The sequence below is a fragment of the Lethenteron reissneri genome, chromosome 37 (genome assembly GCF_015708825.2).
Source record: "Lethenteron reissneri isolate LAM-NWPU_2019-01 chromosome 37, ASM1570882v1, whole genome shotgun sequence".
In the NCBI taxonomy this organism is placed as follows: Eukaryota; Metazoa; Chordata; class Hyperoartia; order Petromyzontiformes; family Petromyzontidae; genus Lethenteron; species Lethenteron reissneri.
In genome coordinates, this window is record NC_083815.1 from 11746021 (window position 1) to 11761451 (window position 15431).

Consider the following 15431-nt stretch of genomic DNA (forward strand, 5'->3'; position numbering starts at 1 on the left):
GTGGATACGGACATTTTTGTGATCTGTGAAAAAAGAGCTTTATAGCTCATCGAATTCCTCCAGTATAAAGACATGTTGTGATTCTGATTATCATTTCTGGTGGAACAGGGTGTTGATGATGGTGAGCCTGAGTTCAAGAGCTGAATACCATTGGAGTTGACCCTTCCCACCCCTTCCTTGCCAATAGTTTCGTGGCAGAGGTATGAGTCCTTTTGACCTCTGGCAACTGAGGTCACCGAGAAAGATACGTCTCTGTCTCCCTCCAGAACACCAGAAGAGGACTTGGTCAAGGTTGGTGTCGAATTCCTCGTCGACTTCACCGTCGTGGGTGTGCAAGTGTCCGGGCACACGCCACCGGAGATGGCGGCACGGTGACCGAGGGGCCCCAGTGAGGCCCTTCTGGCTTTCCCGTAGGGAACTCGTTGAGTTGGATCGCGAGTTCGTTCTTGATTGCAAAACATACCAGCGGCCGTGAAGCCATCATTCTTGCTCCTGTGTTTACCTTTCCAGAAGAAGGTACAGCTTCCTCCTCCTCCTCCTCCTTCTTGTACCTCAGGTTGCCCCGCCTAAGATTTGGGGTCACCAATTGCAGTGTGGCACTCTGGACGTTCACAATTAAGGTTGTCTATGCGTGGTCTGATGTTCCAGGTTCCAAAATGTATTGAATGACTTATTTTCATTATTTATTCAGCCCAACTCAGGCTCAACCATGTGTATGGCCGACGAGGCCCTGCTCAGACTCACCCGCGCAGTTAACAATGTACGTATGCTTGTTGGACTTCTTTCGCACCGTACTTAGCCAACCATGCTAATCAGAGGTGCGGGGAAGAACAACAAACGAAACACAAAAATCAGCTCTGAAGAAATTAGTTTTCAATCTAGATTTTAAAGTGCATATCTCCAGTGGCTTCCTAATATCGGAAAGAAAAGCATTCCAGATGGCCGCAGAAGCGCATCTGAAAGTGCGCGATGCAGTGACCGTGTTTGTACAAAGGCTAGCCAAAAGCTGCTGCTGCGAGGATGACCGGAGTTTGCGTGATGGTGTATGCACCTTGACGAGATGAGCGAGCTTGTAATGTATTATTGTATTCGTTCAGCAACGGAAAACCAATGCAGCTCAACGAGCACTGGATGGACATGGCCGGATCTTTCAGTGACAACACGTGCCAAAGAATGTTGTACGCGCTGCAGCTTGCCGGTGTTTTTGCCAACCATAAGCAGCATATCATATTATCTTACTTTTACGATTTACAATGGCGACTCGATGCATGTAAATGCTCCTCATGAACCTGTAAGGCGATCACATCAAGTCACGCCGCCCCACAGGCACAGCTTGCCCAACCATCACTCCCTCACAAAAGGACCACACCCTGTGTTTGGAATTTAACACGAGGTACACGCTGTGAAATATCATTCGCAGTTACTACAATGACTGTTTTAGCTATAGTAATGTTCGTTAAGTATTATAGACACTATATATTTCAAGTGCGCTCTACTGGCAGTTCAACATGATAGCTCCCGTGAATGTGATCCACCTTTCGGTGCCTCCTGTGTGGCTCCGAGCTCGCTTTCACATTTCTCCGTTGGAAGGAGAGTCATCGAACGTGCTGGCCCATCTGCTCTGAGCCTATCGCGACCCAGTGCCATCCACGCCGCTTGCCGAGTCATACCAGTCCCATGCTGCAGCTACGCAATTCATGCATCTATCCAGAATATAGGGGCTTTGGGTTGTATGTATGTATGTATGTTGCACTTCTTTCGCACCGTACGTCGCCAACCTATGCGCATCGGTTGGCTACATTTACGATCATTGGCACGATTTATCGCGAACGTCATCACACCTGTTACTCATGGCGGCTGTGAACGATATTAGTGGGGCGAAACTTTATAAGATAATAAAGGGTAAAAAACAGGTGAGTGTGCTTTTGGAAAACCGATTTCGATAATGAAAAGCAAGGTGGATGCACCTGCAGAGAAACGTTTTCAATCACTGCGCATATCCTAATATGACATTGATCAGAACCATGGGCACTGACCAGAGAACAAATGCACGAAATAAAGTGAGTGTGGGCAGACCAGTGCTATAAGGAACGTCTCGCCATGGTGGTGAGATATTAACTGTCTCGTCTGGTATACAGGAGGTCGTCGGTTCGATCCCAGCCCTGACGCCTGCTGTATATTTGTGGTTTACGTGTCTTTCTCCCCATGGTCGTGTGGATTTTTCTCCAGGTCTTCTGTTTATCCCCTCCACATTTAGAAACGCGCGTTTAAAGTATGAAATTTCTATACATTTCCACATGATAAGCCACTTTATTCAGCTATCAGTTGTGGCCAGGTCGCTTATGAAAAACACCCATATAGCTCAGTGGGCCTTACCTGGTAAAAATAGTAATAGTTTGCCGATGGACAAGTCTGGTGACGATGTGAGAACACGCCTGAGAGTACGTTCCACCGCAGAGATGGAGTGATTAAAACAGCTCCTGTGCAGGAGAGAAATGGATTGTGAGATCGCAGATCTGTAAGGGATGGCATTGACCTGGGGAGGCCTTCATGCAGCAGTGAATTCACTATTTGACCATGGCTGATCATGATGATGACTCCGAATAGCTAGAATCTCACTCGGCACGGTATGGACGTGCTGCAATATTACCCGTGGAGTTAGCCTTTAATTCCTCGCCCATATTTATCAAACTTATAGACGCACAGAGTCAAAACTGTGGAGCAGAATGCAAGAGAAGATTAATCGGTGGTTTATTGATTACAGTGTCCGGTACACGAAAGACAAGATACATCACACACATGGCAGTCCTCGCGCGAGCCTGCTTCGGTCCACGACGGATCTGTCTGGGTCACCGTTTTTTTTTTTGCTGTCGTAGCAAATTGTAAGTTGCTTACTGCACGCACAGTTCAGCATTGCTGTGGAAGCTCGACACGTGGGTTTTTTTAGTGAACGTCTTGGCAAGCAGCACGCCCTCACAGAGGTTTCGCTTGCCTCCTTTCAGGTACATATTCCCCTGAACATAAACTGGATCTTGCAGTGGTCAGGTTACGATGTGCTGCAAAGGACACATTTTTGTTTTGTTACGCACTTTTACTGACAGCAAAACACTACACATTTAAACGGTACTTAAGATAAAGGGAATATCGTATGAACGCTGTTGTTCTTCTTATTATTATTGCAGTTGATTAATAAAATGTTCGGCAAGTAGGTTTGCAGCCAGAACTATGTAACATTGCAACAACAAAAAACCCCGCTTGACTGCAGTTGGAAGCATTAATATTACAACAATTCCTTGGGATGCCAGCTAAAAGACAATCTCTGCTTCTGTCATTAAATATACATTGACAATGCATTTTACATGCATTCATGCATTCAAGGAAGAGGTGATTAAGTTAAAATGTGAATGCGTTTTAGCCAAATTACAACAATAACCTACGCGGAAATGGCATGGAATTGGCCCTACGTGAGACGAGATGGTACGCCCAGGGGATGGGAGCGCATCGTGCGTGTAAGGCACGGCCACGAGAGAGATTATGGCTCTTCTTGTTGTTTTCAACTAAAAAACTGTTTTACATTTTACCAGGTAGGGTCCACTGAGCTAAAAAGGTATTTTTCAGAAGCGGACCTGGCTGTCATAAGTGATAGCCCAACGAAGTTGCTTATCGCGCGGCAGTGTCCAGCAGCCAAATACTCTAAATGCACCTTTGATTCTAAATGTGGAGGGATAAACCAGTACACTCTGAGAAAATCCACGCGACCACGGGGAGAACATGGAAACTCAAAATATACAGCAAGCCCCAATTAGTGGCAATGGGATTATAATGTTTCCGATCAAAACACTGAGTTCAAGATGGCTTGATTTCGCATGTTCTGTGGTTTAAATTGTACGGCACGATTTATAATCCGGTACATATTTGAATATTTCAGAACTTTGTAATTTAATGACAGGAGCAAAGTTCGTGTTCTCAGGAGGATTGTTGTTTCTAACTGGAATACAATTATTGTAATGTGAATGTCCAACCGCACATTCATGCCTAATTAAGTTTTAAACAACCCCAAAACTGTTGTTCTCAGCTGAACAGTGTTTTTTCGATTAAATACTTTGCTGGTTAGCATTGCAGCAATTGTGTTGGACATGGCCAATAATAAAACAATGCATGTCATTGTATCATTAAAACAAATCTAGAAACCCCCCCCCCCCCCAAAAAAAAAGTTAAGTAAAAGTCATAAATCTACAAAGGTGCACAAAGGCAAATATTTTCTAGCCTTTTTGTATAATACCATATCACATTCATATTTACAACACAGTTACCCATTCAGCAATGAGCACGCGATCGTGTTAACGTCTTTGGATATAAAAAAAAATAGCAATGACGGAAAGGAAAAAAAAACACGATGCGAAATTAACATTTTTTTTTTGCTTTTTGTACCACATTGTAATGCAGCTCACGTCAGTGTCGAATGATGTTACTGTCGACACGTGATCACGAAATAACAAATTATGAAATAAATAGTGCCCTAATCAGATACAAATGGCATGAGGCAGGCCTCGTTTGCTTGTATCAATCTCAGCCGCGCGAACCCCTCTCGCGTGTGTAGTCAAGTACTCAAGACAGCGAAGCAAAGTACGCTTGCAAAATGGGACATCACGTGCTCCCTTAGACGGTGCACATTTTTGGGGGGATATTTTACACAACCGAATGTTTGTTATAAGGTTCATGTAGACAATTTTTGGTGTATATATTGGCGAAACTCGCCGTAGGAAAAATGTAGTGTCGGTTAAAAGTACATTTTTACCCGAAACAATGTCAACGCTACCTTTTAATTGTTTAGCAAGTGCATTTATAACGTTGAAATGCAACAGCTAAAAACACAAACATGCTTAAAACATTTTCATCCCGACAGAAAACTGTCAAAACGTGCATCTTAAAAAAATATGTTTCCCCCCACGATTTTTTCAAAGAAGAAAAAATATAGAATTGCAGAAATGTGACAGTACTGCCCTACTTTGGTGGACAACGGTGGTTTTCCCACGGATAAAATAATAAGAATGTGGAATTTCCACCACTGGCTCAGAGGTGTAAACAGGAGATGGGCACTGAACCATGCTTGTTTGATCGGAAACCACTTTAATTATAATAGTTTTTCTTGCCCACTCGGTGGGCAAGTGTTGGGTCAGTATCTACCCTGCTGTGTCACAGACAGCAGACCAGTACCTGCAGTACATTCTGCCCTGCATCACGATAGATGGCACTGTCCAATAGTTCTACAAAATACATTGTTTATTATTATAATAATAGTAATATATAATTTTGACTTGTAACGTACCACACAGCATTCGCTCGCTCTCGAAGGAGAGAGAGGGAGGACGACTCAGAGGCGCAAAGGGGAACCACAGACGAGCGGGAAGGCACCCATGTGGCGATCCAGCGCTACCAATGATTGCCCAAACTCTGCGGTCCTCTATGTATTAAGGTGTTGCCAGTCCATTCAATGACGCACTGAGGGGTCAAAGGTGAATTCGAGCGTTTATCCTGAGTGCACGACGTCCCACTTTGTCAGCGAAGAATGACGAAACAATCGGAAGTGATGTGCAACGAGAAATTAAACGCGCGTCCGTCGATCTAGTGCACACAACGGCGTTAAACCAAAGTGTCCCAAGACCTCGGCGCTCTGCGGTGAGCGCCTTCGCGGGCCGCGAGCTAACCAAGTCGATTCGTTCGTGACCGCCGCTCGCGCGCATTTTGTTCGAAAAACTCTGCACGTCGTCGCTTTTGCGAGAGGGGGCGGGGGGGGGGAAACACAAACGAGAAGGTAAAAATGTTCAGGGGTTGCCACTGCGCGCACGCGTACGGCCCGAGGTTGCAGTGACCGTGAGTGACGACGCGTGCCAACCGGGCCTCCCCGTGCTGCTTGCTGCTGTCTGTGGTTGTTTCCTCACGCTCCACGGTTCAAGCAAAAGTAGCACCATGTTCAATACGACGCAGCGTTCATTACAAATTCATAGCATAGTGTCGTTTTACACTTACAGAAAATACATTTTCTTTCTTATATACTGTATAAGGTAGAAAGGGAAAAAAAACGAATGGAAGGACGCAAATTAGCAGAAGCTTGTAATAATTCGATGGAGCAGTCTGCCAGTGATGTTATAGCAATGCTAAAGGTATATTTGATCTAAGTGTCTGTTAATAGTGCAAGTACGCAAAGCACAATTAAATAATAATGCAAAAAGCATTTAAACACACATCTATTGAACGTAATAATTTGTTTTTTGACAGTGCTGCTTAGTGCAGAGTTAAAAGACCTAGAGGCCTTTTATCAAGTCATTCCCTTTTTTTTAACAGCAATGTCAAATTTCACAGATGAGACATGCCCTCAGCCCCTCTCACAACATGAGATGCACCATTTGCACGCCTGTGCTGGAGTCTGTCCTCGTTCCCACTCTCAGGCCAAACGGCCCCCCCACCCCTCCCCCACCTCGAGCCGTTTTCAAGTTTCCAATCGTTGAGTCCTTAGTGGCAAGTCGCATCTTGGCCCGGACAGAGTACGGCTGTTATCGTCGTCGTCGCCCTTCCCCGTGGACGAAGGCCCTCCTGGGACGGCTCCCCCCAACGCCGCCGACCGCCGCCGCCCGCCGCCCTCCGTCTACCGCGCACGTGCCGGTCTGGCCTGGCGCGGCACCAGCGGCCGCTGCGTGGTGACGAGCTGCCGGTTGCGTTTCGCCTCCCGCAGGGCACGCAGCTCGCTCGGCGCCGGCAGGGAGCGCGGGAGCACCTTGCCGTGCTCGTGGCTCTTCTCGGGCCACGCCGCGTGGTTCGAGTACTTGTTCGTCATCGACTTCTTGAATAAATCCTGCGGGGTGTAGAGAAGGTGGTGTTAGGGTAGGGCGGCTTCCCCGCGCGTCGTACGTGTGTGTGTGCTGAGCTTCGTTCGCACCCTAAGTAGCCAACCGTGCAAATCGGAGGTTGCGGAGTGAAGGACAACAAACTAAACACAAAATCAGCTCTGAAGAAATTCGTTTTCAAATCTACGTGATTTATAAGTGCATAGCTCCAGTGGGTTCCTCGTATCGGAAAGAAGAGCATTCCAGACGGCCGCAGAAGCGCATCTGAAAGCGAGCGATGCCGTGACCGTCTTTGCTCGATGGTTTATGTTCCTTGACGAGATCGGCGAGGTATCGTGGTCCATTTGTGGCAAGCACTTTGTGTGTAATGAGTGGGCCGCCCACACAATGGTTTCCACTTGAACGTGGCTTAATAAAAAATATTCTTAAAATGCTTTTTGTATATTAACACGTAATCCACACGTGAATACAGAATCAGAATCTTTGTTTAGACTGGAGGAATCGGATGAGCTATGAAGTTCTTTTTCAAAGCTTAATCTATTTGTAGATATTTTACTTCACTATTCGTCACTGCGACGGTAAATATAGCAAAATAAATGTGCATGAGCTGTGCAAATATTAGTAAATGTGTGCGATGTCTGTAAAGTTTCAAAACATTTAAAAAACAAAGTATGATTGCTGATAAGGAATCGGTATGTCAGTCTGTAGACTGGGTAATAAAGTCTTGACAACAGAGAAACTGAACACTGTAAAACATAAGAATGGGTGTTGACACTTGCTGGCAATAAAACAGGTGTCAAGATGTTAGAAACGAAGTAGATTCCTTTTGCAAGGAATCAAGTTTGCACTAACCACACGTACTTGTGGTGAACATGCAAACAAACATTCTCTGATAATATGATGCATTGCTTTTTAACACACCAGTGTTAGACCAGAGAGCGCCAAAAGGCGAACAGGACAAAGACAATGCAATCGCAGAGAATGTATAGCTCGGGGTGAGCAGCTAAGGTCCAATGATGAACTAAACACTGTAAAGTCTGTAGATAGGAGGTAGACTTTTGGAATAGTATAAGCGCGGAGTTAATGCCAGAGTCTGTAAGAGTCCAGGAGGAAGGGGTAAAACATGAGGTGGTTGTAGCTGCACAACGTTGAGATCCAAAAGGGGTGGGCTCACTCACGCTTGCCAGAAGGCGAATGACCGTGGCATATCAGAATCACAATCTGAATATTTATTTAGACTGGAGGAATCCGTTGAGCTATTAAGCTAATTTTCACCGCTGTCCAGTAGTTTTCACAGATATTTGATGATGATGATGAGGATGCTGTTGCATGCCTTTCTATAGGTGCCAATGATCAATGTTGTCCCAACTGAGCGACTGGTCAAGTACAGTGCTGCCGGAATCGTTGGCAGTGCCGCGCTCGGCTCGCCCAGTGGGATGTACCTTCCACAGCGGGCAGGATCGTACTGAAGTTCATTCGCGAAACTACTTGAGAAACGAATGTTCCCGCGTGAATAAACGGTATTGAATGTCTCTTATTTTGTAAAGTAATTAAAACTGCTCCTGGTCAATGTGTCAATTGTGAAGCTGATATTCTAATAGAATACCAAAAAGGCAACACATTTCTTGACTCGTAATTAATAGGTAAAGGAAAAAACGCAATTACATAATATGCTAATTTATATGAACTAATATTAAAGATATAGGTAAGAATTGGATCTTTAAGAAACCACAGTTTGCTAATTTCTTTTCACAGATCTCGAGGTCATAATCGCAACATTATTTGAATAAAATCACCGCGTTGAATTGTCACATTGTGCTGTCAATGTCACAATAACGGAAAATGCCATTGATGTGACCGCACATTGCCCTCACTTTCCTTTCCTCTGCCACATCCCAGCGCTGTGGCACAGCCAACATTCATCCTCTAAGTTGCTCAGACTCCATGCCACCCCTATGGTTTCATAGTTTCCCCTCGGTCGCCAAAGGCTGGATAGCAACTCCGATGTTTTTTTTTCGATAGCTGTGGACTCCTTCCACAGTGGCTTCTTACAGGACACGGTGTGGGAGGAAACTGGACTAGCAGGGGACAAACAATTGACGCGAGCTGATAACACAACGCTCCTCACGGGAGGGACTCAACCCACTTGCTGCACACCGTGTGGGAACCTCGTCAAGGCTACCAACCGGATCAAATCATCGCGCGGCCAATACTGGATGAACGTATGACCGTGGTGGCAAGGCAGGGGGAGAAGAGTACGACTAGGGCACTGTGGTGGCGAAATTTTATCTCCTTCGCCTCGTATGCAGGAGGTCATGGATTTGATCCCGACCCTGATGCCTGCTGTATATTTGGAGTCTGCGTGTCTCTCCCTCTCTCGCCGTAGTCACGTGGATTTTTCTCCAGGTCCTCCGGTTTATCCCTCCACATTTAGAATCACACGCGATTACACTGTTTGGCTGCTACAACTTTCCACGTGATAAGCCACTTTGTTGAGCTATCATTTGTGACCTGGTCGCTTCTGAAAGAAGATCTATGTAGCTCAGTGGGCCTTATTATCTGGTTAAAAAAAGAAAAAAACGAGTTTAACAAAGAAGGTGTACTTGCTGTACTGCATCTGTACCTTGAATGATGGTGGACGGACGTCCCGCTCAGACTTGGCGGGCTTGGCGCAGTACATCTCGAGAAGGCGCAGGTCACATTTGCTGAAGCAGCATTCCTCCACGATGCCCTTCTTGGGTCGGCCGTGCGAGCGTGAAGATGGGTGCCGTACTGCAACAGGAGTCGCGCGTCAGCACCGAGGCGCTCGCAATCGATGTTTAACAGCACACACACAGAGGGCGGTGCAGCGTGGTCGCGCGTACCATAGGTCTCAGCCTTGTCTAGACCACCCAGCTCGACAAAACTGAATCTGTGGACAATTTGTCGTTTACAGCCGCCGGCCGACTCGGAATTGAGCAACAGTTTTCTTGTTCACAAGAGAAAACGTATTCCCATTTGGAATTGTATTACTTCAAGTAGAAACCGAAATTTTAAAAACCCATAATAGCAATTGCTATGCATACTAAATGGCTCCATTGCACATGTTCAGCCTCAAACATATAATGTAATTGCATAACATAATCACATTGAATTAATAAGACAGGTATTACCTAAAGCATGATTTATAACACATTGGAGTGTAGAATATTGCAATGTGATATAAAAAATATCCGGCCCTGTGGGGCTTTGGCCATAGTGTTCCACTCTTACTATTGAGCACCCATCATCCCTCTTGAGTTGTTGAAAGTAAGTACCACTTTGTGGATGTTAACAGTGGGTGTCTGATGGAGAGACTGGCCTCCATCATCGAAATGAGAAATGTCTACCACTGGCTTTAGCCCACAGGGTGGAATGGGCACCACCAATGCTTGGGTTTAATTTAAAATGAGGCACAATGTGATAACTTAATTCCTGCATAGGTAGTGAGATAATGCTCAGGATATGTACAATATTTAAAAAAAACTGCTTATCCAGGGCTAGATGACCGTGAAAAATATGGAATTTCGGCACGGAAGTCTTCAGGAGAGACGGAGAAAGCATGGCTCGAGATGAGCAGCATTAATAAATAATGAATACTGGGCACGAAAGGGGAGAAGGGGGAGAAATATTTCTATGTTGGGGATGAAATATTGAAGTTTAGTGCTTTCATTAAAATATCTGCAGGTTACAATTGAATACACACGTTTATAATTTTATGGTTAAAATTAAATGTGTTTTAGATTGAGTTATAAGACGATTGCGGTGATTCAAGATTGACAGCTCAAGTCTGCCCCAGGAGCCATGAAAGGGTGTAATGTTAGCATGCTTCGTTGGTGTTTTACGGGTGAACCAACTCGAGGTTAATGAGTAACGCTCAAGTTAACCAGACCAGGGCTATCGTTTAAGTGAAGAAAACACTGCAGATGAGGCCCAGGGTGGTGGAAACCAGTGCAGAGATTTATTTTTATCTCAATAAATGCTCTAAATAATATTTGCTCTGGAAAGCCAATATGCCAATTTAACGAGAACTATTTTTTGCACGTTTATGTCTGGAGACACTTAAGGGGAGTTCTGCTTACATGTGAAACGCAGACAGAAAGGGGAGCACGTGGATTAAGATAATCTACACGTAAAGCCTATGCCGTGTAAACTGTTCAGGAAAAGTAAGTGGCCTAGCGGCAGGACGCATCGCCACAAGGGACGAAGCCCGATGGTTAAGAATAACGATGAAGTGGCAGCCAAGGTGTGGAACGCGTCCGAGTGGACGTCCACCAAGGAGATGGAGCGATAAAAGCAGCTCATGTACAGGTTCTAGATAGATGGTTACTTCGCAGGATCTTCACACATGGCGGTGGCTTTCTTTGGGAGGGGGGGGAGGCCTCATCCAGCTGTGGATTGACTATGGCTCATCACGACGATGATGCAAACATTCATATTGCCTCAAATGTTCATTGACCAATCCGTCGAACTTGTCTTGTGAGAAATGCTCGTGGAGTGTATAGCAAAGAAAAAGTACGTTCATGAAAAACATGAAATATATTTCAATGTGCGGATCATGAAACCATCACCAGCGAAATGTGATGCCCTAGTAAGGTGTGACCTGAGTGATCTGGTGGTAAATATCGTGGGAGTGCATCAAGATAAACCCGTTGTCAGTCGTGTGGCATCTAATGAATTCCAGAATGCGGAGTTGTGAAATGCAACGAACTGCAACCCAATAGTAGACATCTGAGCACTGCGATTAAATCAAACCCGCTATCGACACGCGCGTATTTATAGAAAATGGTCAAAGATCAACCGATGTTGACCATGCAATTTATAATGGGCTGCGTAATTTCATTTGCCGCACGGAATTCGTTTCGTGCTCTCCCCAAGTTCAACTTTCACGCTGGTTACAAACGGGAAGAACTAACATGTGCTGAGTGGTCAGCTCTACTCCAACTCCGCCGGTGCCAGTTCGCCAATGCTCTGACTCGGCGTTCTCTCTTCTCTCCCTCTGCCGGCCTTCCATTTTTTGTAAGCAACGAACCCGCTCCGAGAGGTGGTCGCGTCCTCACCGAAGTAGAATCCGCGGTCCCCGCACACGAACTGGAGGGCATCGACAAGCTCGGAGCCGCACAGCGTCTCGGAGGCGCGCACGGGGCGCGAGTTGCCTGCCCCCAGCAGCAGCATCAGCAGCAGAGGAGCCAGCAGCGTCAGGGGCCGTGCTGCGGTGCAGCCCACAGCCGCCGTCTGTCAGGCGCGGCCAGGGACAAAGAGTTAACGTGCATTTGCCAAAAAAAAAATTCGCTCGTGCAATGTATACCCAAGCCCATTTTTGTTGCGCGTTTGTGATATTAATCTAGCTGGCCTTGGAGCCGTGATAACAACTTGTTTGTATATATATATAAAATGTGTTAGACTGAGCGATAGAACGCAGCTGCAAAAGACTACGTGTGTTTATGAGTCGGGGGGGGGGGTTATTCGTGAACAATGCCACTGTTAAAATCAAGTTTTAACTGTGAACACTTTAATGTTGATACATTCAATCCCGAATAGTCTATTAGACGCGGTCCTCATGTCAAGCGGTGAATTTCAGCGGTAATCAGATGTTGTCTCCTGAGGTGAAACTACTCCGAGTAAACCGTTGAGGTGCGACCGAGTGATCTGGTTGTAAATATCTTGGGAGCGCAGTCGTATGGGATCTAATGAATTCCAGAATGCGGAGTTGTGAAATGTAACGAACTGCAATCCAATAATAGACATCCGAGCACTGCGATTAAACCCAGCCTGCTATCGACACCCGTGCATTGTATAAAATGTCCCAAGATCAACCGATGTTGACCGTGCAATTCATAACGGGCTATGTACTAACGACATCGCATTTGCTTCGTGGTTTTACAACTTTAACACGGGTCGCAAACAAGAAGAAAATGAACTGCACACGAGGTCTGCTTTTTTTGCAAGTCAAATAGATTTAAATAATAGTTTACATTTGACCGACCGACGAGCCTTCAAGATCATCATTATTCATGGGGCAGTTTATTCAACCTCACAGATTTGCAACGGTGCCTTGCTCTCAGCACGCAGCCACGTGGACTCCCAATTGCCGCACTTTTAAGCCAAAGCGTGTTGAATTTGCAGTCCTTTCCAAACATTCCCCTGGCTTTTCTTTGTCGCCGTCTTAGAACTTTTCAGCCGCGCAAATTCCAGCAAAGGCACTTAACGCGGCAGCAAATCAAAAGAGCTCTCTAAAAATTACGACGTATTTTGCATTTCTATAAAGTCATCATAATCCCTGCACCTCTATAACACCACCAACTACCACGACCACGACCGTTAAAACTACACGAACGAATCAAACAAAAAAACTTCACTCATCTTCAACCGCGACAGAACCATTCACACGTAACAATTGTAATTTTACAACGATACCATAGGAAACTATCTTACGACGAACCAAAGAAAAGAGTTGCAAACAAGTACCCGTGGTGTCCTGAATGTGAAGCAGCAGAGCGAGCAGCTGGCCAAGCCTTTGTACTCCATGGCTTGGGGAGAGAGAGAGAGGCGAGCAGAGACGGACGGTGATGCTCGGTTGGTGGTGGTGGTTGATGGTGGTGACCTTGAGGTGGTGCGGTGAGCTCGGTCTGCAGACCCTTGTCTTCGGGTGCAAACTGCTGCCCGTCGCCGCCGCCTGCGAGCCTTATAAACCCCGCGCGCGCCCCCCCCCTCTCCCCGAGTGCCGCGCTTTATTTATTTATTTACTTCCTGCCTCCGTCTGTGAGCCATTGGGCGTTTAGTGTTGCTCCGTGCGCGTGTGTGTGTGGGGCTCTCTGTGTGTATGTGACGCTCTGTGTGTGTGGGGCTGTGGGTGGTTGTTATGGGGCCGTGTGTGATGATGTGTGGGGGGGGGGGGTGCTGCGTTACGAACATCGGCGACCCGAGTTCGATTCCCGCTCACGGCCGACGCCAGTGACGATTCTCTTGAACCGGTCCTCTGGGACTGGGTCGACTCAGCCTCAAACGAGGAGCTGGTGCACTGTGTAAACATCGCCACTGGGGGAGACAAAGGCGGTCAGGCGTGGTGCTGGCAAGCCATCCCCTCGTGTACTGTACCAACCTAGGTGCTCGCTAACAGCACTTGCCCCAAAAACTATACGGGGGATCTTTGTTTCTGTGTCTGTGGGGAGGAGGGGGGGGGCTCCGTGTGTGTGGGGGGGGGCTTTGTGTGGGGGGGGGGGCTCTGTGTGTGTGTGGGGGGGGCTCTGTGTGTGTGGGGGGGGGCTCTGTGTGTGTGGGGGGCTTATGTAGGGTGGGGGCTTTGTATGTGGGGGGGGGGGGTTGGGGCTCTGTGTGTGGGGGGCTCTGTGTGTGGCTCTGTGTGTGTGTTTATGTGGTGTGTGTAAGAGTCAGGGTAATGTTGGTATTGGGAGAGTCGGATTCTGGTCTATCCTCAAAGCTGGTGTCATGGATATTTGGTAACACCTTATAAAGAATACGTCATAGTGGTTGGAAAAGTTTAAAACCCACCGTTTATGTAGCATGAACAAGAAAGCTTCAGTGTACATTCGGGTGAAAATAAATCCACACGGCTACTTCATAACTACATGGCTTTCTATTTAAAAAATACTTTTCTGTTGCTCAGCAAATTTGAATAACTTAACACTTCATTATTCTTCACTTAATTACTTTACAATTTTTTTAAACCCCCCTCTCATGCAACTGAAAACATTGCGCGTACTGTGCTGTAATTGGATCGCGTGAACTTGGTGACTTTGTGCTCGGCCGAGGCTCTCTCCAGTGGGCCACATTATGCTCACGGTAATCGCTTGAACACACGCATGAACAATAACAATGACTCGATCAACATGTTGCATTTTTCAACAACTCCCCTACCCGCCGCCGACTCCTTTACGAGCATAACGAATAATGAAAACGGAGGGAAATTTCAACAAAAGAGGCAACAACAACAACACAAACAAAAAACTCGTCCTTTATTATTTTTTTTTTGGCAACGTAAAACAAAAATTGGCAACAAAATACATTCCTGGCCTTTAACAAGAGACTTATTGTGTGACTCGGACCTATGCAGCCCGTCCGGAGTGACGACGTGGGCGCGTATCAGCAGACGAACCGTGCGGCATGAAACGTTCTCACGTTCTCTCAGAGACACGCATTGAACTCCGTCGCCAATTGCAGACATTTTATCGACTCCACGGGGTTTTGCTCTGCCCTGATCACCTTTGCACTTGGTAAGCGTCTTCCCGACTGCAAATAACACGTCGAGTCGGAAGCCCGCGCGTGTCCTCGTTAGCACGTATCGCACACTGACACCGCGGGCAGCCTTGAGTTTCTTTAGTACAGCTGTCATAAAATATATTGAGTTGAATAATGCTGCGGTTATGCAAGTGAGACGATTACAAGTAAGGAGACCCTTTTTTAAACTGTAGGGCCTCGTGTAAGGGATGTCCACGTGTATTGGCAGGACCGCGCGATCATCAGCAATTCAAACATTCTAGAAGCTTGCATAATACGTAAAAAATATATATATTGAAAAAAATCCAAAACCCAAGTTTACAAAATGTG

General features: G+C 46.3%; 1 protein-coding gene across 1 annotated transcript; it reads right to left on the bottom strand.

Moving 5' to 3' along the window:
• Nucleotides 1-2734: 2734 nt before the first annotated feature.
• Nucleotides 2735-13507, bottom strand: LOC133351341 (insulin-like growth factor II). The gene is made up of 4 exons (XM_061566460.1): nucleotides 13332-13507; nucleotides 11924-12098; nucleotides 9469-9617; nucleotides 2735-6853 (listed from the first exon to the last, which is right to left on the bottom strand). The coding sequence occupies exons 1-4, from the start codon at nucleotides 13389-13391 to the stop codon at nucleotides 6647-6649; spliced, it is 591 nt and encodes a 196-aa protein (XP_061422444.1). The 5' UTR covers nucleotides 13392-13507; the 3' UTR covers nucleotides 2735-6646.
• Nucleotides 13508-15431: the final 1924 nt, after the last annotated feature.

Coding starts and splice junctions, on each gene's coding strand:
- LOC133351341 (XM_061566460.1), bottom strand. CDS start 13,391: ATGGAGTACAAAGGCTTGGCCAGCTGCTCGCTCTGCTGCTTCACATTC. Junction 12,099..13,331: donor TCACATTCAGGACACCACGG/GTACTTGTTTGC, acceptor CGCGCCTGACAG/ACGGCGGCTGTGGGCTGCAC. Junction 9,618..11,923: donor GGACCGCGGATTCTACTTCG/GTGAGGACGCGA, acceptor CTCCTGTTGCAG/TACGGCACCCATCTTCACGC.